The 23,216-nt window shown below is 41.1% G+C and overlaps 1 protein-coding gene across 1 annotated transcript; it reads right to left on the bottom strand.

Annotated features, from left to right (window-relative positions):
- Positions 1-455: 455 nt before the first annotated feature.
- LOC129712608 (transformer-2 protein homolog alpha-like) lies at positions 456-19,248 on the bottom strand. Its single transcript, XM_055661162.1, has 9 exons — positions 19,044-19,248; positions 8,720-8,853; positions 7,708-7,876; positions 6,942-7,091; positions 6,280-6,468; positions 5,799-5,914; positions 5,572-5,706; positions 3,042-3,115; positions 456-1,213 (listed from the first exon to the last, which is right to left on the bottom strand). Exons 1-9 carry the CDS (start codon positions 19,077-19,079, stop codon positions 1,203-1,205), a joined length of 1,014 nt encoding a protein of 337 aa, XP_055517137.1. The 5' UTR covers positions 19,080-19,248; the 3' UTR covers positions 456-1,202.
- Positions 19,249-23,216: the final 3,968 nt, after the last annotated feature.

The following is a 23,216-nucleotide window of genomic DNA, read 5'->3' as shown; positions in this document are numbered from 1 at the left end:
TGGAGTAACAACTCAAATTACACTCACTGATGAACCTGCCGGTTCTTTACAGGAACACAAAACAGTGGCACAAACAACTTAATGGAATACAAGGTTGAAATCTTGAATGCATTGTCTGTAGACATGGAGGCAGGTTGCATTGTTGCCTACACCATAAAACTATCCAATTTTTGAAGAAAATGCTCTATGTAGAAACAGAGAGATGCTTGGTTTCCAGACTGCACAAACGACCTAATTTTGTACTACAAGGATTTTATATTTCTAACCCTTCACTGTGGATATTTCTCAGTGGACTTCAATTGTAAGATTTCTCCGGAAAGGATGATAACACAAGCACTTAACACAAGTCAGTCTTGATTTGTGACAAATACCTGGGGATAAACCATCATTTCCAGAAAGGCTCTCCGATAAAAGATTTAAAATCAGACCATCGAACAGCAAACAATAAACCATCCTTCTTCGTACTGCCAATTCAGGAGGCATTTTTAATATTCAGTAAGCTTTTGTACATTATAGCAGATGGTCAATATGCAGGGACTATATTGCAGGCCAAAATATAGAAATACACCATTAACTAAAAAAAATTTAATTCTTATAATCCTTACAACTGTGAAGACACTTTGTTACAGAGTTCCATCGCATCACATTTTCAACCTAGGGCAAAAATTCAGCGCTCGCTATTACCCATATGGAATAGTAAATTCCAAGACTTGAATCCGTTTTCTCTGAAGTATCTTCCTAAAATGACATTCCAACAATCTACTATTTTGTACATTTTCAAGTTATTTTGTAAAATGTATATACTGATCTTTTGACGGATTACATTGGTTTTATTTCAATAAAAAATAACAGAACTCTAGGAGAGCTTCAAACAGCAAATACAATCTCATGACAAAGTCAAACACCAGGACAAAACTAATGAATATTGGCATTTGCATGTTCAAAAACAACCTGCGCTTGGTAATTAAAAGATCACCATTAAATTCCAGCCCTGTCGTGTCCTTACATCAAGTTATGAACTACATAAATCAGTTCAAGCAAGTAGCTTTTAGAATGGCTTTCCAAAGCAGTTATATAGCCACAGAAACTATCATGCACAACTACCAAAATCGTAACCCCACCACCCTCAAAAAAAAAAAATTTGCCGTAACACATTGATTAAAAATCTTCAGACAGTTGTCCAGCAAGCAGTAGAGTCTGGGTCAGTAACGACCTGCAAAAATAAAGACATACAATTAAACCAACAACATCACGACTGTCAGCTCAGTCTTAATGATTAAGTAGCATGCAGCCCTGTTTTTTTTTTTTTTTTTAAACCAAATTCTATTGGGTAGCAATGTGAAATTTATTAATTCTCATTACTTATGAGACAAGTTTGTTCAGTGCATCAGGTCTACCCCAGTTCTCAGAAGAGGTGCAGCAGTCCCATCCCAGACTTGCATCCTTGCAAACTTTGGGGTGGGAGGAAACTAGAGGACCAAGCGGAAACCTAAATGACCACAGGGAGAATGTGCAAAATCCATCCTGTACAAAAGTCAGGATCAAACAAGGATCACTGGAACTGGGGCAGCAGCAATAGTTGCAGTGCCACCATAAGGGGCCAATACCTCTGGCTTAAAGAAAGCAAGAAGAATCAAAATAAGATGGCATAAGTAGAGGGGAACAGACTGTGTATCTGTTTAAGGAAGAACCAGAGTACCCCCCTCCCTTCCCAGACCTTCCTGGTAGGGAATGGAGGTGTAAATGGACTGGACGTCCATGGAAAGATGAGACAATGTCTAGGAATTGAAAGTTGGGTCTTGGGTGTAGGTCAGATATGACGGGACAAGGGAGATGGGGAAGGAGAAACAAGATAGTCAAGGTATTTGGTGATGCCTTGTCCAATGGAAAGATATAAGATAGGGATTTTCAAAATGTATGCAGCATTCATAACAGGTGAACTAATCTCACAGAAATTAGTATAATCTTATAACTATACCAAAGGCTTGCTTGCACGGTGACCAAGGTTACAAAATGAATAAACCGTCATTATTGAGATTTAAGTACAGGCTGATAGAGTAGGTCTTAAAAGATGAGATCCAAACATCAATAAATGTCTCAGACGATCATGTAAATAGTATTTGAGTTGAGACAAGGAATAACAAGGTAGTCAATAATCAAAATGTAAATCAAGCTTGTAAGTGGCGTAAGAAGCACTCTGCGATAATTATAGGAAACTTTAATCTTCAGACATAATCAAATCAAATTTACAAAAAGCAGCCACAACAAGCTCAGAATGTATTTTGGACTGTTTCTGAAATCATAATGTGGAACTAATCAAGGAATGCTTATTTTCAGATCAGCCCACTTGTAATGAGACAAGATTAATTATCTTATGGAAAGAATCTTCACGGGTAGATTGACCATATATTGTAATTTAAATTGCAACATATGAAGTCAGGATTACTCAGGACAAGGAGAATAAAATTTGATAAGAAGAGGAAGAGGAGGGGGCTGGGGGGAATTTGGGGATCGAATCTGGGGCCCCAACCGCGGGTACCTGCAGACTTTAACATCGCGGTGTCGCGGTCTCTGGTTCCAGACAGACTTCGGGAACTCGAAGCTGTGGGAGCTTCAATCGCCCAGACTGCGGATGGTTTGACTGCCCCGACCGCGGGAGAATAAAAGATGAAGATTTGATTGGATTCAATTTTATTGTCATTGCACTTTTCAGTGCAATTAAATGGTTTAGCCTGCAGTCATAACATAATAAATAACAAAGCAAACACTCAACACAGTTTAAAGTCCCAGCTTAAAAAGTATGGCTGTATGGTTATTTTAGAATTTCACTGTACCCTGATTGGTACATGTGACAATAAATTGACCTTGAAAGCAAATTTACAGAGGAAGGTTTTTTGGGGAACACGACAGCCATAGGTGAGAATCGCTGCGATCTGAATGAAGGTCAGATCAAAACTTGAGGTAACTACAATTCACTCAAACTTATCATGTTGAGTTTCAAATAAATTTACTATTGTCACTAACACAATTATAGTACTTACGTGGTGAATAGGAACGAGACCTGGAGCGCGATCTGTATCCTCTACTGTAGTAAGGTGATGGAGATCGTCGTCTACTGTTAATGAAATAAGGTGCACGACTGTTATTTTGGCAGCCATCTACTGTAGATTGAAATTCAAAAACCACCGGGTGGCACCAGCAATGGCTGCCTCGCCAACCACCTGTATGTCCTTTCCATCTTTGTATTTAAATAGTACGTCTTAAATGTATGTTTTGAGTGTCCTTTAGCTTGTCCTTTAGAGAGATGCAATTTTTTTGTGTATTGTATCTCCATCTGTACTGTGGCCTAACAACTGTTGGTGGTCTTTCGAGTTCGAGAGTTCCATCGTGGGTGCCTACGGGACTTTTAACACCGCAGAGCCTGCGGCCTCTGGTCAGAGAACGACATCGGGAACTCCAAGCCGCGGGAGTTTCGATTGCCCCAATGCGGGAGCTTCGACCTCCAGCTGTGGGAGCTTTGATCGCCCCGATGGATGGTTTGACTGCCCCGACCGCAGGAGAAATAGAGGAAGATTGGACTTTGCCTTCCCTCAGTGAGGAATCCGCTGTGGTAGATGTATTTGTGTCTTGCTGCCTTTTTTTCCCGTATGGCTGTATGGTAATTCACATATCACTGTACCTTAATTGGTACATGACAATAAAAGTAGATTTTAACGTTTAACGGGTGGCTCAGTGGTAGAGTGCTCGGCTCGTGGCCGCAAGGTCGCGAGTTTGCGCCTCGATCCCAGCAGTTAAAAATGTTCAGTTTTCGGAATTTCGGATAAAAGATTGTGAACCTGTACTTCTATCACCAGTTTACTTTCCACAATTGTCATGTGGAAAATTGGTGTGCAGCCACATTGCTGACTTGGGTTGTTTGGGTCACAAACAGTTCCCAGGAACAGAACACTACCACAACCTGAGATAGACCCAGAGATTCGTTAGAGGCTCGGGAGGAAGGGACAGAAATAAAGAACACACACTGATTGGGCAAGGCCGCAACTGCCAATGTTTACAGAGTCATCTGATTGGCAGATCTGTGAACAGATAATACCCACCCAAAACACCCCCTTCCCCAGGTACTTTCTCCTGTAACTGCAAGAGGTACACCTGTCCCAATACCTCCTCACCTCCATCCAGAGACACCAGCCATCTTTCCAGGTGAGATAAGTCCACGTGCACCATCTCTAACCTAATCTACAGCATCCGTACTTCCAATATGGTCTTCTGGACATCAGCAAGACCAAGCACACTCGGAACCATTCTGTTGAACACGTGCACAACCCAACAGGATCTCTGGGTTGCTAACCACTTTAATCCCACCTCCAATTCTCTCCTGGGCTGCCTCCGTTGCTAGGTGACGCCATATGCAAACTGGAGGAACAGCACTGCATTATAACCCAATGGTACAAATATTGAATTCTCCAATTTTAGGTAATTATTACATAACCTGCCCCCTTCTCTTAGCTTCATAACCATTCCTTCCTCAAGCTTCATAATTCACATCTCATGTGTCTTGCACTGTCTTTTCTTCTCTGGTCTTTGTCCACCATCCGTCAATCAAAAATTCCCCCACCTGTGTCACCCCCCCCCCCCCCGCCCCGCAACTTTACAATCTGTCCGAAGGGTCCCAACCCAAACGTTCACCTGTCCACGTTCTCCAGAGATGCTGCTTGACCAGCACCCGCAATTCCTTGTATCAACAGATACTACAAGGTTGGAAGATTTACAGGTTGGAAGATTTATAGTCTGATAGTATCCAAAAGTAGTGATACCTTCCTTTTACTAAGAATGCAATTGGGAAGCACAGCTGTTTCCAACAGTATTATGACGTTGAAGTCAACAACTCAATGAAATTGTGGCAACATTTAGATGTAAAGGATGAAAGTAAGCATGCAGGTACAGCAGGCAGTTTAGAAAGCAAATGGCATGTTGGCCTGCATTACAAGAGGAGTTGAGTATAGGAGCAAAGAGGTCCTCTGGCATTTGTACATGGCCCTAGTGAGACCACACCTGGAGTATTGTGTGCAGTTTTGGTCTCCAAACCTGAGGTAGGACCTTCTTGCTATTGAGGAAGTGCAACGTAGGTTCACGAGGTTAATTCCTGGGATGGCAGGACTGTCATATATTGACAGATTGGAGCGGCTGGGCTTGTATACTCTGGAATTTAGAAGGACGAGAGGATATCTTATTGAAATGTATAAGAGTAAGGGTTTGGACATGCTAGAGGCAGGAAACATGTTCCCAATGTTGGGAGAGTCCAGAACCAGGGGCCATAACCATTTAGAACGGAGATGAGGAAAACCTTTTTCACAGAGTTGTGAGTGTTGAATTCTCTGCCTCTGGGGGCTGGTTCTCTGGATGCTTTCAAGAAAGAGTTAGATAGAGCTCTTAGGGATAGGATATGGATATGTAGAGAAGGCAGGAACGGGGTACTAATTGTGGATGATCAGCCATGATCATATTGGCTCGAAGGGCCAAATGGCCTACTCCTGCACCTATTGTCTATTACACAATTACAGAAAACCTTACCTGTACCGATAATCGTAGTCTCGATCATCATAGCGATCATATTTATCATAGCCTCGATCGTAATATGAATCTCGGCGACGACCTCCACCTCCTCCGCCGCCACCACCACCACCACCACCACCGCCTCCGCTGCTGCTATTAATAGGAATAAGAGAGGAAGCTTTGTTAAAAACTAAAAACCTACAACAGAACCAAGGAAATTTAGAATCACGAGTTATTTTTCTTACTGGGTTGGTCTTCCCATGTAGATGCCAGGTGTAGGAGTATGGGGCCTCTTTGTAATAGAATAATCTACACGAATTCGCCGACCATCTAATTCCATCCCATTAGCACGTTCCATTGCCTGGAAAAAAGATAAAATTAAAATTGCGTACAAAGTATAGCACATATAATTATGCCCTACAGAATTATATTAAAATTGTTCATACAAAGATGTGGGGGCTGTTAACAGGGCCAGTGCTTAATGTCCACATCCAACAGACTTGATGCTTGGTAACAAGTTCCAGTTTCCAGAATCCATGACCATTAATGCATTTAAGCCATGCTGTACCAACAATAAAACAATCAATTCATAGAAATAATCACATAGAACTCAATGCACTTTTATCAACATACGGACTAAAACTTAATGAGCTGCAAAACAAAAATAAAACTAGGGCTTTACAATCACAATCAAAATATAAATGGCCATTAGATTAATCAGGTTACCTCCTTAGCATCTTCTAATCTCTCAAAGTAAACAAAGGCAAATCCTCTTGAACGGCCAGTCCGCTGATCATAGACAACATTGACACCCGCCAATGGTCCATAACGAGAAAACACTTCGCGAAGATCCCGCTCAGTTGTGTACAAACTAAGGCCAAAAACACCGAGGCAGGTGTTTGGATCTGGATTTGCCTGGAAAATCAATGTAAAAAATATGTAAATAGCTCCACAGGAACAGTTTTTGAAGTCAACGATTTTCTACGGATGAAAGTATTCAGTGCATGCCGAATACATGTGATGTCGCCCGTTTAGGTCACAACCATGGCAGTAATGATCGGTTATAGACTAATAGATGTCAGCTATTTTTAAATGGTTTGTAAGGACATGGCACTCAACACCTCAAACCCATTCTTGAACCCTGGTTCAGATATCCAAAGCCAGAAGATTCTCCTATGATTTACAATGTGCAAGGATGACAATGGAACAAAGGACACAGAACAGACAGATTGTGAACCTACAAGTTTGACATTTGTTTGTGTGTGAAATTTGTTGCTAAAATAACAAGAGGTCCAATATTTTAATCAAATATGTTGCTATAAAGAGATTGAATGCACAACATTTCCATAAGATATCAATCAATTAGTTTGAAAGTAAGTTCAATTTACGTTTTGAGAACCGAGTTTGCCTTCTTTCTTCCCATATCCTGCTCGCCTCCAGGAATCATCCTTCATCTGGGATGACGGGGCAGTCCGGGCAGCAGACTTCTCCACATCTACTATCAATGCTCCTCCGTGTTTCGCCGACACATGGCCCGTCTGTAGGACAAAATGGACGGTATGAGTTTTCCCCCTCCCATAACGGTGGAGTGCTCCACTATCAGGTGGCATACTGCCCATCAACTCAGACTAGACTGATAAAACTCTTCATAACTGTGGCTGGAGGATCAGTCAGCTCAAACAGCTCACAAAATAAAAATCTAAAGCCAGCAATCCAAAAATACCCCCAAAAAACCCGGTGCAAAAAAGCACAAGTAAAAGCTTGCGAGCCGATACTAAATTTCCCAGCATTAATGCTGAAGGCTCCAAACTTTATACTTACTGACAAAATTTAAATTTACATTCTACAGATGCAGTTGTCTTGCTCAAATGACAACCCACATGTGTTAATCATCACTATAGCCTCAAGAGCTAGCATGGAGCTGAAACCACTGCCCAAGAAAAAAGAAAAGCACACTTCAATGCTTCTGATCACACAAGCATTGAACTGTTTGTTTTCCCCATAAAAACATCTCAACAGGCAACAGTCAATGCCAGTCATTCTTTTACTCTGTAAAAGAAACACCAATAACATAAAACCAATACATTGTTGGGTAAATGCACTATTCATCCCTTAGCAATGAGATTACACTCGCACTTCAGTACAGTAACCTACTCTACTTCCTGCATGGCGCCTTCGGCTAGACATTGGTGAATGACTACGGCTCCTTCTCCGCGATCGATACTCGGGCGTATAAGATCTGCTGCGGGATCGCCTTCGGTGTGAGTGGGAACGCGATCTGGACCGTGAATAGCGCCGATGAGAGTGTCTCCGTGAGTGAGATCTGGTAAAAATGACAACATTCCAGATATTATGTTCATATTTAAGTTAATTTTAAATAAACATTTAAACCACACAACCATCCAAGTCTTAATAATAAGGTGTGCGCTAACTTTGATTAATAAATTGCGCCAATGCCGAATTCCAGTAATTGAACGTTGTACAAAATCTGCAAGCCACAACTGGATTGGCAGCAGTATTAGTGTAACTGGCCACATTCCATATATACCTATTCTATTAAGACAGAATTTTAAATGTTAGTGCAGGAGGTGAAGCTGAGGCTCAATAATGCATTTTTAAAAAGCAGAAATGTAATGGTTTACAAATTATTTGGGCACAGGAACCCGCAGTACACATTTTGTAATGCCTTCATACAACTGAAAAGAATTAAAGCCTGCAATTTTTTTTGGCAATGCATATTGAACATTTGCCCAATTCATGTGCCAAAAACTGTCGGACAATGCTGCAGCAGCAACAATACAATCGCAGCCAACAAGCACTTAAGCTTACAGTGGCCTAGCCATCCACTTTGTGCACAGGAAAATCATCAAGGAACCAAATGGTTGAAAAACCACTCAAAAACCAATTGGAACACTGTGGAACTAATGCACACACCATCCAGGAATAGCTTGATAAATTGACGTTGGTCATCATGATATCACTACAAATTGGCGTGGGGAGCAGAGGTGAAAATGCTTCAATTGGTAGAGTTATACTGGTCATTAGTATCTATGACTAACAGCAACACAATACATACAGAATTATTTACCCATTTAAGCTTTTATAAGCACCTTGTTCCTTGAAGGACAGATTATTTCCCCCCTGTACTTGCTAAATAAATATTTACCTAGACTTGGATCTTGATCGTGATCGTGATTCTGAGCGCTTCGAGGCTCTAGATGGACTGCGGGATCCAGACCGACTTTCTGATTTTGCACGGCCAGCGCTTCCACTTGGAGATTTCGACGGCGAACGGGACTCCTAGTATGACGGAACAAAGTTATTTATTGTACAACTCCCATCCCGTTAGGCCATACAGTGATCATCTATAATTCAGATATTGTTGCAGATAGTAGCAGAGGGACAACATGGTATCCTTCACTAATGTCATTTTGTCCCCTCAAAGCACAGAAGCCTTCAACCCATAGTAAGAACTGCACATTCCTAAAGAATACATATTCCCTACAAATATACCTCATCACCAACATTCTATGAAACTTGCTTAAATAATCATGCATTTTATGCTAAAACTTGAGCATACAGACACATGAACATAAACCATACTTTACTTAACCTAGGACACATTCAATCTTCCAGATTCTTTTAATTTTCCAGATTCTTTTAATTTTAGTTCACTCTTGCTTTCTATTTTCTTCATTTCTTCATTTCCAGAGTTTTCATACTCCGTGTATTCTTCCCAATTCAAACAATTCATTAATGCCTTATAAAAGCAAGCTCTTCTATCTGACCAATCTTCTGTTCATTTCCCATTCAAATTTTTTCTGATTTCTCAAATTTTTCTGATCTGCAATACTTGTGATTAGCCTTCTGTTATCTTGATTATTCTTCCACATTCTTGGAAAATACTCTTCCATTTCTTCAATATTAACCTTAATGGAAAAAGAACATTCAGTAGGATGAAGCATGGGATTACAATCTGCTGGATTTGTACTATAGCCTATCATCTTTCTAACTAAACACCAGCAGGTGTAATAATTCCATCACTTAATTTTAAAACTCCTTTCAAAAAATTCCTTCAATAAATATGCACTCCCTTGATTTCTGTGTTAAACTTTTAAAATATATTTTACAATAAGAGTATTTGATTAAATCAAGAAACTGCCTTGAGTTTCTAGTTCTTTTCCTTTTCCCTATTCCATCAGGCAAGGATTGGAGTTTTAAAAATCTGAACTACATAACAGTAAATGCATCTTGGCCAGAAAAATGAAGGCACAGCTAAATAAATGCATGTTCTGGTCATCAATGAATACTGGTGAACACTATGAATATTTCTGTTCAGAAATGCAAGACGTGAAAAATTTTAATTGCCCAAGTACATGGCAAAAAATGCCAGACAGTAAGGCATCATTGATACTGACACCCCCAAAGGATCCACAGCAAGTGTTGCCTCAAATATACAACTAACATAATCAAGATCCACACCACCTTGGCCACACTCTCTTCTCACTGCCAAAGAAGAGTTATCTCTATCAACCATCTATTTCTCAAACTACCCTGCACAACACTACCTCAACTCTAACTGAACCATTATGGACTTTACACTACTATACCTGCTCTACAAACATTGATTTTGGTCAATAGACAATAGGTGCAGGAGTAGGCCATTCGGCCCTTCAAGTCAGCACCGCCATTCACTGTGATCATCCACAATCAGTACCTCGTTCCTACTTTCTCCCCATATCCCTTTACTCCGCCATCTTTTTTCCTCATCTCCGTTCTAAATGGCCAAAGCCCTTATTCGTGACCCCTTACTCTAGTTAGAATAACTGATAATTTATCACATATTTATTGCCAGTTACTGTGTTTAATGTGCCTGTAAAGCTGCAGCAAAATTAACAAAAGTAACATTGTTAATTTACATCTCGTATGCACATATGACAATAATACACCCCAACTATCCTTTCTTCAGCTATAATTAGTAAGCAACTCTATTTCTCGTGTCAAAGGATTATTACCACTGCTTAAACAATTATATTACTTCAATCCAAACTACAATTCATGCTAACTGGCAATACATTTTCATCTCTTGGTTGCATGCACAGTTCAAAAATTCAATCCAGCTTTTGCAACTTCAAAGATGAAGCAGTTTTCCCCCACCCCCAAATCCTCATAACAAAATTTACTAAAAGACGCAAGATTGGTCTCCTATTTTTATCTAAATTGATTTGTTGAACATTACTAACAGCATTAGGTGCAGTGGTAAATTGTAAGGCTTCACTACCCTATTTGTGATGTCACAAGTAACAACAGCTTATTTATGGCTTCAAATATAATCAATGCACAAATGAGATCAGTCAAATGTACTTTGACTTGGCCATTGTTTAAAAAACACTTATAAAGGATGTAAATGTTATTTTTAAAAGGAAGGATATTAATTTCCGAGTAGGACAGGGTTCCCACAACAGTCAAAACCACAAATTCTTAACTAAGAAATAAAAGTTAGCAGTCTCCAATAACTGTAATAGTAATTCTGGCTGAAAGTGACAGATGAAAAAAGGTTTCAATATTTCAAAATATAAATCTCAACTAAACAAAGTGACTAAATACACTGATATTCACCCATTTCAAATTGTCAATGCAAGAACCCAGAACTACTTAAAATACTCTTCAGACTCTTCAGATAGTTGCACTTGATGAAGACCCAAATCTTCAGTCACTATATTGTTTCTGTTAAATCTAGAAAATATTAAAAGCTACACTAGCATAAATTCTCAACCTGAATTATTTACCTTAACTAATCACACTGCCAATTAAAATGGCAGTACTTTACGGGAATAAAAATTACCTCTTATTAAAACTACCATGTCACATTTTATACAAAAAAATCCCAAGTATAAAAACAGTGTAATCTTATTGCTTTAAATCTCGTCAATTTATATTTACTCAAAATTCCCGTCTGAAGAATTCAGTTTAAAATTTAGCCAAATTATCTTAAAATGGCTGTCTCTGCGTATTATTAAAAGCTAAGGGTATTTATTTCATAAATAAAATCTGAATCAAACGTCTGAGCCCATGTCATGTGTCTAATTTATTGAACCAAATCAGATGGATTGGTAGAATATCTTTAGCCTTCAGTAATTGGTGCTCATTTCTGCAGATGCCAAGATATAACTTACTAACTCCAATCATTTTCCAGCCCACAGATGTGCATTAGTTAAAACTCTTATAGCCTTCAAAAAAATCTTATTCAACAAGACATTTTGTGATTTAAAACATTTCTCCACAACCCAAAGGTCCTGTGCTCATTGACTTGGTGAAAAGCAATGCACCCAAAACAAAGTCAACTAGATAGCAACCTGAAGATTGCCATAAATGTGCCAGAGATTGCAGACAAACATGTTCCTTAATGAGAGCCCACTAATACTCTGCAAATTCCGGGCCAATGTATTCACGTAAAAACTTTAATCTGTTATCTCACATGGAAAAGAAATGAAAAAGAACCTAAAAATTTGCCGGATTCCCTGCTCACATCCAATCCTCGGTTAAGGCAAACAAACCAATATTGAGGGCAACAGGAAGTCACACCATGGGATCACACTAAACACTAAATAGATCAAAGATTTAGAGACATAAGGAGGTCACTGAAAGGGATTGACATTGCATTACGAAATTAGGGATGTAGACAAGGAGAGCATGAGGGGGTCAGTGGCTCCTTGGTCCTTTCATGCAATTCTTTCTCAGAGATTCTTAACTACAGATTTTTAAAAAAGATTGAAAACATTAGAAACACTGGTCAGGGCTTATCTGAGGGAAGACGGGGTTGATTTTTCAGGTTAAAGATCATTCCTAAGAAGCGGGTATGAGCCAAAAGTCTCAATTCCATCGATATCTAATAATCTACTGATCGATTGTTCATGGTTATATTTCCACTCTTTTCATGTCAAATGACCCATCTTTAATCGTGACCTTCCTTAATGTCTCTGCCTAGTCATTCCAATATCAAGCCCAAAAAATATACACGCTCCAAGTTTTTCTGTAGAGCATTAAATGCCAATGCGACAATAGGTATAACCAGCCAGATATCTGATCCAATTTGCCAGAATTGCCTAAAATGGCAAATGCTCTATATTAATATATATATTTTTTAAATTGAACTATCAATTTTAATTGAACCTAGAAGGCCACCGTCATATGCATATGCTAGTTATTGCTATTTTTGTTTTTTACCTCAACCAAATGTGCATCTAAACAAATGGGCATTTCATGATATTGATCAGAAATGTTTTGCACATTTAATTTTAACTCGGGCTCCAAAATTCCCATTGTAAAGATTTGAATGTGGTCTCCAGAATGCTATTTTGGTCAAATAACCTTACACTATTGCAAAATGAAGGCAAAAAAACAAATCCCAAAATGCCCCCGAAAAATGCCTCAATAGAACTTTTCAAATCAGTTCAGAAAGTTGACAATGGTTTCACAACTAATTCAAAAATATCTATGCAAAACTATCAAGAAACAGACATGCACGCCTTTTAATGCCAGTTTTCCCTTTAATAACTAAACAAGGGCAAATGACAATCTAGAATAAAAGCACTACTCACCTTTTAGAAACTTTTTTTGCAAAAGCCTTACTCAAAAGCTTGGTATACACAAAATAGAAAGCGATGTCCTTCCCAGTAATCAAACCCTTTCATAAAATTCAAAATAATTATGAAACAGAGTTGGCCCATCTATTATGAAATTTAAACTGCTCAATTACTGACTGGATGTCAGGCACCAATAGAATCGAAAGTATCAAGTTATGGAGCAGAGAATTATTGCAGAATACTGGCATTTTATCATCGAAAGGTGGATCTTAAAATCAATAACAGGTGTAAAAATGACAAGCTGATCAAAAATGTATTTCAGTTTATTTTTTTACCACAGAGGGCTTTAATTTGGTTATACGTATTATTTTATACTATTGTCACCCTCAGCACTGGTTGAGACTTAAAGCAATGGCTTTCCACGTGGAATAAATAAAGCTACCAACTACAATCACCAAATGATTTCAGACAACTCTCATTTTTACAATTAACATTTATGGATAATTTCCAAGCTGAACGAATTTCCGCAGACTGTAACTTTCTATTGGGAAGGAGGCATTTTGACAGACATTCATCAAATGACTGCTCTGACAGGCTATTTAAGTATTACAATTAAACTCAACCACAAACTGATTTTTCACTTGACCCTCATTGCCCTCCACTAATTTTCCAACAATAAACCACTTTTATTACCATACCAACCACCACATTGTCAAATATGATCATTGTTAAGTTGAAAATATTCCATAAAATATCAAGTAAACCAAAATTAACTTGACACCCACCCAAGCCAACTCTTTGGAGGAACAGCACCTATTTCACTGCGGCAGTTTACAGCCCAGCGTGATGAACCTGCAATCCACCCTATTCATCCTACTTCTCCCACTGTTCGCATCCTTGTATCCCTCCCATTAGCACATCTTCAAACAACAATGGGCCATAATGGACTAAACCCACCCTGAGGTAGGAAGGAACTGCAGATGCTGCTTTAAGCTGGAGATAGACACAAAACACTGGGGTAACTCAGCAGGACAGGCAGCATCTCTGGAGAGAAGGAATGAGTGACGTTTCGAGACGAGAAGAAGGGTTTCGACCCGAAACGTTACTCCAGGTTTTTGTGCCCATCTTCAGTCATCTGTTGCCGGCCCTGAATCGTTCTGGCCTTTCCTTGCCTCTAGTTCCCCCCAACCCCGCCATCTTTCAGTCTAAAGAAGGTTCCAACATGAAATGTAACCCATGTCTTTCCTTCAGAGATGCTGTGTGACTCCAGCATTTTGTGTCCATCTTCGGTATAAACCAACATCTGCAGTTCATTTCTACACACACTGTCTATCCTCTTTCCTTCTATTATGTTTATTTAGATTAACTTCCCAAAACATAGACTGTTGGTCTGAGATAGAAGTGGGCAATTTCACTAACCTATCTTCTTTTCATGACCATCTTGTTACAAATGTTGGCCTCGCTGTCATCGTCCGCCCACCATCATCTATTGCGACAAGTGATGGCTTCCGGCGGCAATCAGTGGAAGCCATCATTTGTCACAATAAATGATGGTGGTAGCAGAATTAGCTCAGGATACTTCCAGTTTCCAGCCCTGTGATGTGGATGCTTCTGCTATGGTAGATGAAAAAGGGCCTTGAGAGTGCTGGTGCAGGATTCCCCAAAAGTCAATTTGCAGGTGAGCAGAAAAACCCAATGTTAACATTCATTTCAATATCCCAGGGACAATTGGGCAAAAGTATGACGAGCCTTTGAGGGCTCTGGAACTGTACTCGCTTGAGTTTAGAAGGATGAGGGGGATCTCATTGAAACTTACTGAATAATGAATGGCCTGGATAGAGTGGGTGTGGTGAAGATGTTTCTACTAGTGGGAGAGACCAGAAGGCACAGGCTTAGAATTAAGGGACGTACCTTTAGAAAGGAGATGTGGAATTTCTTCAGCAAGACGGTGGTGAATCACTGGAATTAATTGGCATAGACGGCCGTGAGGCCAAGTCATTGTGTATTTTTAGAGCAGATTGGCAGGTTCTTGATTAGAAAGGGAGTCAAAGTTACGGGGAGAGTGCAGGAGAATAGGGTGGACTCAAGGGAAAGTTAGATCAGCCATGACTGAATAGCAGAGTAGACTCAATTTTCCAAATGGCCCAATTCTGCTCCCATGACTTCTAAGAATATGGTCTGAAGAAGGATCTCGACCCTTAACGTCATCCATTCCTTCTCTCCAGAGATGTTGCCTGTCCCACTGAGTTATTCCAGCATTTTGTGTCTATCTTCATATCGAGCACTTCCATATTCATGACAGTCAGATCCTCAACACTCCACTGTCTCTCAATTGAGGAATTCCTTGTTCAGCACCAAACAAGTTTCTTCCAAAGTAACATTATGTAAATTTGTACCTTCTCATCTTACCATAAATCATGTTCACTTACCAAAGCCACACCTCTTCCTGATATCAGATACGAAAATACAAAATATAAATTATATCAGTTCATATTGTTGGTCTCAGCTTGTACTGCCCAAGACCTTGTGGATACCGTTAACACCAGACTCAAAAATCTTAACATTACTGCTTAGTGAAATCTAATTACCACACATCATTCAATATCTCAGCTGCCCAGATCTTAAATTAAAACCAGTTTGGTTCAACTATAATCCCTATACATATGCTCCAACAGCACAGGTTAGGCATCATGTCAGATTAAAGAAATCTCATTTCCACTTTTACAAAATGGCATATCCCTCACCTCTTCCAGATATATACTGAAGAATCTTTACTCATCCAATTCTTACCTTGTGCTCATTCCAAATTTAAAATGATTCCACCGATTCAGCTCATTCAAATGCTTAAGCTGAAAATACTGCTCTCCTCACCGGTCTTCTGCTATCTCTCATTATATACTCCCTCAAAATTACCTTTGACAACATTTTGTTAATCTGCTCTAATACCATTTTACAGCTTGGTTAATATTTAAATAGGTCCCTGTGAAGAACAGAGGAAAGGGTGCCCTGTTTACGGCTCAATGCAAACCAAAGTTACGGTTTGATTATCTTTTTTAAGCACTTCCAGGCATATTTCTAGTAGATCATGCCCAATAGGGCAAAGTAATTGATTAATAAAATTATGTATTTAAAAAAAATTAGATTATGGATAGTAATCGATTAAATTTAAAATGTTGAATAATAACATTGTTTCCTTAATATTTTAGCCTTAAAAAACAGAAGTGCCTGCATCAGACCCCACCTACAAACTACAAGCCCTGGATTGATGTATTGCTCCAATTCTAGTCAATATTCAGAATAAACCACACCGACCATTTCTAGCTGAAAAATGAATAAATATTCTTAAGTGAGCTGTAGGATTCCACAAATCTAAAACAAATGTTCTCTCTAAAGGACAAGATAATATGGAAGAAATGGAAACACAACTCTGTACACGTTTGGAAGACTTAACCCAATGAGCATGTAAATTTAAAATGAAATGGGAAATTAAGTCCATAATTAATGTTATATCTTAATAAGAATGAGTTTAGCAACATCAATGTAGAAGGACAATCTCAGAAAGTTAATGCAGAACTGACTATGTCTATTAGAACGTTTGTAAACCTTTAATCATAGATTAATTAATCCAATACAAGAGCTTGAATACAAAACAGAACTGCCCAACCCCAATGAACCCTGCATTAAAACTCGGTGACAAAAAAAAAACTATTTTCTGTTGTACCTTAGATATATTTTAAAGTGTTGCACTCATTTGAATTAGTCATTAAAAACTTTCAACGTTCAATCCCCTCCCCCTTAAAGGCATTACTTCAGATTTGCAAACATGGGTAAGACATGTAAAATTTAATAATGGAGGGCTCATATTTCGCTTGGGTAGTTTGCACCCAAGCGGTATGAACGTTGACTTCTCTAAATTTAGATAGCCCTTGCTTTCTCCCTCCTACCCCTCCCCAGTTCAACTGTTTTTCACCTACTTCCTTTCTTTCCCGCCCCCACATCAGTCTGAAGAATGGCCTCGAACCGAAACGTCACCTAATCCTTCTCTCCATGGATGCTACCTCACCCGCTGAGTTTCTCAAGCATTGTCTTACCTTCGATTATTCCAGCATCTGCAGTTCTTTCTTAAACAAAGCTTCAGCAATAAGTACTTTAAGTGGGAAAAAATATTGCATTTTCTAGAAGACCTTTACTTCTCTTCTGTGATAAAAGAGCACAACTCTGGATCCCACGTGGATCCATAGTAATCTATGCATTGAAACCCCAAAGATGAACATAGACGTTTTTTGTTGTTGTTAAAAAGCATCTGTATTTCCTTGAAATACTGAAGAGAGCGCACCATTATTCATCCCAAAGTCAAGTATATCCTGCCCAGCGCAGAATGATATTCAACAGTGACGTCCACATGTGGAAATCTATCAAATGTAGAGGCTTGTGGTACATTTTTCACAAAAATAGTGACATAAAATAGTAAACACACTATTTTATCTCCATATATTAACCTACAATAATTTAACTGAAATGCTGGAAACTAGAGTACACTTTTGAGAATTGGACCAACTAAAAATTAAGTTTATAGTTTCTTTATTACTCGAGGTTTGTTGGCAGGATACTACCAAAATTGAACAATACAAGCATCTTCAATTAAATAACTGTGATAATAAACTTACGATGGATTATGATCGAATCACAGGACGGTGTAAATGTCAGTAATAATTTACTCTGTAAATCATTTTCACTGTTATCAATCATGATATCCTATGTAGAAACTGAATGTGCAAAATGTACAGGCTGTGGCATATTAATTACGGCCCAAAGTATCATCAACACACCCGGCCAAAAGGAAATACCAGAAAATCGTACCGAAAGGTACTATTGTAGTCATCTCGCCCTTGCCATGGAGATACGCGCGCTTTCCGATTTCTTTCTGTGAATACGCCGCCATGTTGACTGGCCCACAGTTCGAACCCAGAGCAAAGGATAACAGCCATCTGACGACACATGCTAGTCCGATACGCGGGGATAGGGGGGAGGGGAACGCAGGAGCGCCCGGCTGCTGGCGCGCAGCCAGGCCGACAACCTCGTGAGTTGTGGGGAGGGTCAACTGGTGGCGAGTTCGCCCCCCCACCCCACCCCTCGCTCTCTCCTGAAAACGCAAAAATACTCGAGTAACTCAGCGGAGCACGCAGATTCTCTGCGGAGAAAGAATGGGTGGCGTTTCGGGTCGAGACAATACTTTCTGTCTGAAGAACAGTCTTGTCCCGCCGAGGTACTCCAGCATTTTGGGTCTCAGTAAACCAACATGTGTCGTTCTCGAAAAAAGGGTCTCGACCCGAAACGTCGCCCATTCCTTCTCTCCGGAGATGCTGCCTGTCCCATTGAGTTACCCCAACATCGTGTGTCTATCTCCGGTTTAAACCAGCGTCTGTAATTCCTTCCTACAGTCATACTTCCTTCCTACTCCCGTGTGTGGGGACGGGGGGGGGAGGGGTGCGAAACACCACGAGGTGGTAGAAACTGACTTCCCGAACCCGCAGACAAATGCCCCGGCGAGAGCCGTGCAGACAAAAGATGGGAGTTTGTCGCGCCATTAACTGTGTGTGTGTGACCGAGTTCCGACTCGCTTTCCTTGCGCCGCTGTTGGGCTGCGAGCGGCCGGTGGCTACGCCCTCCCTCCCCACCCCCACTCGGCGGCCGAGTGAGCCGCGGACCAAGGCCTCACTCACACCCGCCTGAACGAAGCCTGCGGCCTCATTCAGGAAACGCCATGGCCGGCCTGCGTTCACCGCCCGTCCATCTATCTCCATGTCTGTTTCAAAATCACACGCACACAAAAAACCCCAAACCCTCGTTTGCTCACTCGGTTCTTTTTACAAAGATTTTTTTCCCCCGGTTTGCATCACTCACCCTCCCCTCGTAGGCTGCTTCGTCGATATCGCTCATCTTTGCTGGTGAGATATGTGAGTGTATGTATGTGAGTACTGCGATTATATTGGTGTATCAGGAGAGGGTTTTAGTTTGTTGGTCGTGGCGCTGCTCGGCCCCGCTGCCACTTCTCTCGCCCGCGATCCCCCTCAATATGGTGGCGGCGACGGCGTCGTCTCCACCGAGCTCCCCTCTGTGACGTCACTGAGCAACCGCCCACCTCCCCGGGAGTCTGCAAACACGCCAGCTCCGCTCAGCTTTTCTTGCCGCTTCACCCCGAATTAACTAATTTGCCGACAACTACAGACAGATTGCATCGGTTTATTCACAAAATGAGGCGTTTATTTATTTTTTTTTTTTAAATCTCCCCTCGCTCCGCCCCCCGCCCCCCCAGCAGAGGCATGGGTGTGACGTTGTCCCGGGGTTGTCAGGCTGGTTTTTTTTTCAATGGCGCGTGTGGCGCGCGCGCGAGCGGCGGTTGTCCGCGCGGAAAATGGAGGCAGTGGCGGTAACCTACTCCCCTCACATGCGCCACACGCATTAACTAATTTACCATATCCCAACCCCAGCCTGGGAAGCGAGCGGGAGAAAGATACATAACACGGCACCGCCATTCATTTGCGGGGATACATAGGAATACAGTTCGTGTTCGCCATCTTCGCGGAATAGGGTAGTAAATTGCGAGTAAACCCTACCGCGGACATGTTTAATTGCAGAGTGTGCTGCTGATATCATACTTCATTCCGTCCGTATGAGAAGTGAACTATGGCTTCAGATTAAGAATGTTTTACCCTATATTCTAGACTTTGTTTTGGAAGAGTTTGTGTATCCTATTCTTTCTGCTGGATATAAGTAGTGTAGCTGCAAGTTTTTACTATTATCAATTATCCTGTATTCCCCTTCATCAATTTGGCTGTCCATGCCACCATTTTTCAAATTAGTTTGGAGCTGTCCTTTTCCATCGTGGATTTGAAAGTAGACAATTGCATCATTATCAGCTGTATCCTTATATTGCTTGACATTTTTATTTCAATTACATTACACAATTGATAAACCTCTCACCTCATGCAACAAGTACATCTGAACTGTATGATTCCTATTCCATTACCGAGCTTTGTCCAAAGTTTGTGATGGTCGTTCAGGGGAGGATGTATATCCCACTTCAGCCTCCATTTCTGTTTAAAGTTGTTTTTCAGTCTTAAGGGTCGACCTATTCAGTTTTCAGATCTAATTTCTGAAATGTGCTTAGCACCGTTCCTTTACTGGGCTCAGTGTAGCTTGTCTTAGAATGTATTTTAAAGATTTACAACTTTTTCTTTCCTTCATATCAGTAGTTGCGGTAGTAAAGAAGGCAAATGCAATGCTAGCATTTATTTCAAGAGGACTAGAATACAAAAACAGGGATGTAATACTGAGGCAGTCTGAGGAAGGGTCTCGACCCGAAATGTCACCCATTCCTTCTCTCCAGAGATGCTGCCTGTCCCGCTGAGTTATTCCAGCTTTTTGTATCAATCTTCGGTTTAAACCAACATCTGCAGTTCCTATTTACACCTCTAATACTGAGGCTCTAGTCAGGCTGCATTTGGAGTATTGGAAGCAATTTTGGGCCTCGTATCAGGAAGGATGTACTGGCTCTGGAGAGGGACAAGAGGAGGTTTACGAGAATGATCCCAGGAATGACTGGGTTAACATATATTGAGTGTTTGACAGCACTTGGTCTCTACTTGCTGGAGTTTAGAAGGATGAGCGAGATCTCGTTGAAACTTACCAAATAATGAAAGGTCTGAATAGAGTGGATGTGGAGAGGATGTTTTCCATTAGTGAGAGAGTCTAGGACCAGAGGGCATAGCCTCAGAATAAAGGACGTTCCCTTAGGAAGATGATGAGGAATTTCTTTAGTCAGGCGGTGGTGAATCTGTGGAATTCATTGCGACAGAATGTTGTGGAGGCCAAGTCAATAGATATTTTTAAGGCAGAGAAAGATAGATTCTTAATTAGTACGTGTGTCAGGGGTTATGGGGAGAAGGCAGGAGAATGGGTTTGGAAGGAGAGATAGATCAGCCATGATTGAATGGCAGAGTAGACTTCATGGGCAGAATGGCCTAATACTGCTCCTATCACATGAATTTATATTAATAACGTGTGTACAGAACTGCTGAATATGGTTATGAGGGAAATTTGGTTGATGATCACAGAAGCTGGAAATTCAGGGCACTAATTCCTTTGTTTAATGGTGATTCACATAAAAGCATTAAAATTAAAAATAAAGATTAGTAACAGCGAAGGGATGCAAATTGTTCTGTATCATTGTTTCGCACTTCTTTGATTAATGTTACTTCCTCCTTATTAGCCCCAACCTGGTAGCGGGGGAGGCCTTCACCCTGCTGGCTCCAACTACTTCAGGTGGACTGGCTTCTGGATCCTACTGCTCCTCCCTTCCAACAGGGGATCTTAATACTGACACTGCTGCGCCCTGCCGCACATTTCATAAGGTTTAAACAGAAAAATAGAGTTGTCAGCTAAATTAGCAGCACCACATTTCAAACCCTGCTTTGGAAAACAAGTTTTATGTTTTAGAAGAATGCTCAGGTTAACTTGAAGGGACCAGTAAATCATGAGGCCACCTGCGAGGTAACAAGAATAAACTTTGTCATCCGAGACTAGCTTGGTGTCTGATGGGACACATATCTCACGCCATTATGGTACCAAAGAGGATAGCTAGTTTGACACGGTCACCAGTTTTCTCTTAGAGATAAAAGTTATTATATAAGTGCATGCTTCCACGTGAGGATGCTCTTCATTGACTATAGCTCTGCATTCAATACGGTCATCCCCACCAAGCTCACCATCAAACTCCACCAGCTAGGCCTCAGCTCGCCGATATGCGATTGGATCCTGAACCTTCTGACGGAGCGACCGCAGGCTGTGAGACTGGGCCCGCACCTGTCCTCCACTATCACCCTTAGTACCGGCACACCACAGGGCTGTGTACTAAGCCCCATGCTCTACTCCCTCTTCACTCACGACTGTGTTCCTGCAATCGACATCAACAACATCGTGAAGTTTGCAGACGACACAACAGTGATTGGGCTGATCACCAACGGTGATGAAACAAAATACAGAGCGGAGGTGCAGAACCTGGCGGACTGGTGCGCACGTAACAACTTGTCACTAAACACCTCCAAGACCAAGGAGCTGATTATTGACTTCAGGAGGTCCCATAATGGAGAATACGCCCCAATCTCCATCTACGGGGAAAGTGTGGAGAGAGTGTCCAGCTTTAAGTTTCTGGGCACTCACATTGCAGAGGACCTCACATGGTCCACCAACACCGCTGCGCTGGTCAAGAAGGCACAGCAACGATTGTTCTTCCTGAGAACATTAAAAAAGACTGGTCTGCCCCAACAGCTGCTGACAACCTTTTACCGCTGCACCACAGAGAGCATATTAACATATGGCATCTCTGTGTGGTATCTGAGCTGCACGGAGACGGAGAGGAGAGCTCTTCAGCGCATCGTCCACAGAGCGCAGAGGATTATTGGGACACAGCTACCAGCCTTGGAGGGCATCTACCACACATGGTGCCTCAGGAAGGCCGTCAGCATCCATAAAGACTCCTCACACCCTTGTAATGGACTGTTCGAACTACTTCCCTCCGGCAGACGTTACAAGGCCTTCTGCGCCCGAACCTCCAGACTCAGGAACAGCTTCATTCCCAGAGCTATAGCGGCTCTGAACCGGCCCTGCTGAGTGCCCCCCCATCCCCACTGGACTGGTTCCCTCAGATGGTCACGTCGCACAGACACATCTGCACTTTAGTCTGTTGAACTGTTTTGACTGTTTTACTGTTCTTTTTCCAATCTATGTTCTCGGGATATCAAAATCCAAATGTTATTAGTTATTTATGTTATGACATCGGTTGGAAGCTGCATACCGAATCTCGTTGCGCTTATGTACAATGACAATAAAATATATTATTATTATTATTATTATTATTATTAGAGCAGATCTTCACCAGAGGGGGATAGATTGAAGAGATCTTCACCCTGACGGGATGAGAGAGGAAGAGCTTGGACCATGGTGTGATGAAGCCAGCCATTGCAGACAGGAGACTCAAAGGGGGCATGAGACCTGTTATTTTGTATTGTATTTGGA

The sequence above is a fragment of the Leucoraja erinacea genome, chromosome 2, assembly GCF_028641065.1.
Source record: "Leucoraja erinacea ecotype New England chromosome 2, Leri_hhj_1, whole genome shotgun sequence".
NCBI lineage: Eukaryota > Metazoa > Chordata > Chondrichthyes > Rajiformes > Rajidae > Leucoraja > Leucoraja erinaceus.
This window is presented reverse-complemented; position numbering and strand designations above follow the sequence as displayed.

Coding starts and splice junctions, on each gene's coding strand:
- LOC129712608 (XM_055661162.1), bottom strand. CDS start 19,079: ATGAGCGATATCGACGAAGCAGCCTACGAGGGGAGG. Junction 8,854..19,043: donor AAGCAGCCTACGAGGGGAGG/GTGAGTGATGCA, acceptor CCGTCATACTAG/GAGTCCCGTTCGCCGTCGAA. Junction 5,915..6,279: donor GATTAGAAGATGCTAAGGAG/GTAACCTGATTA, acceptor TCTTTTTTCCAG/GCAATGGAACGTGCTAATGG.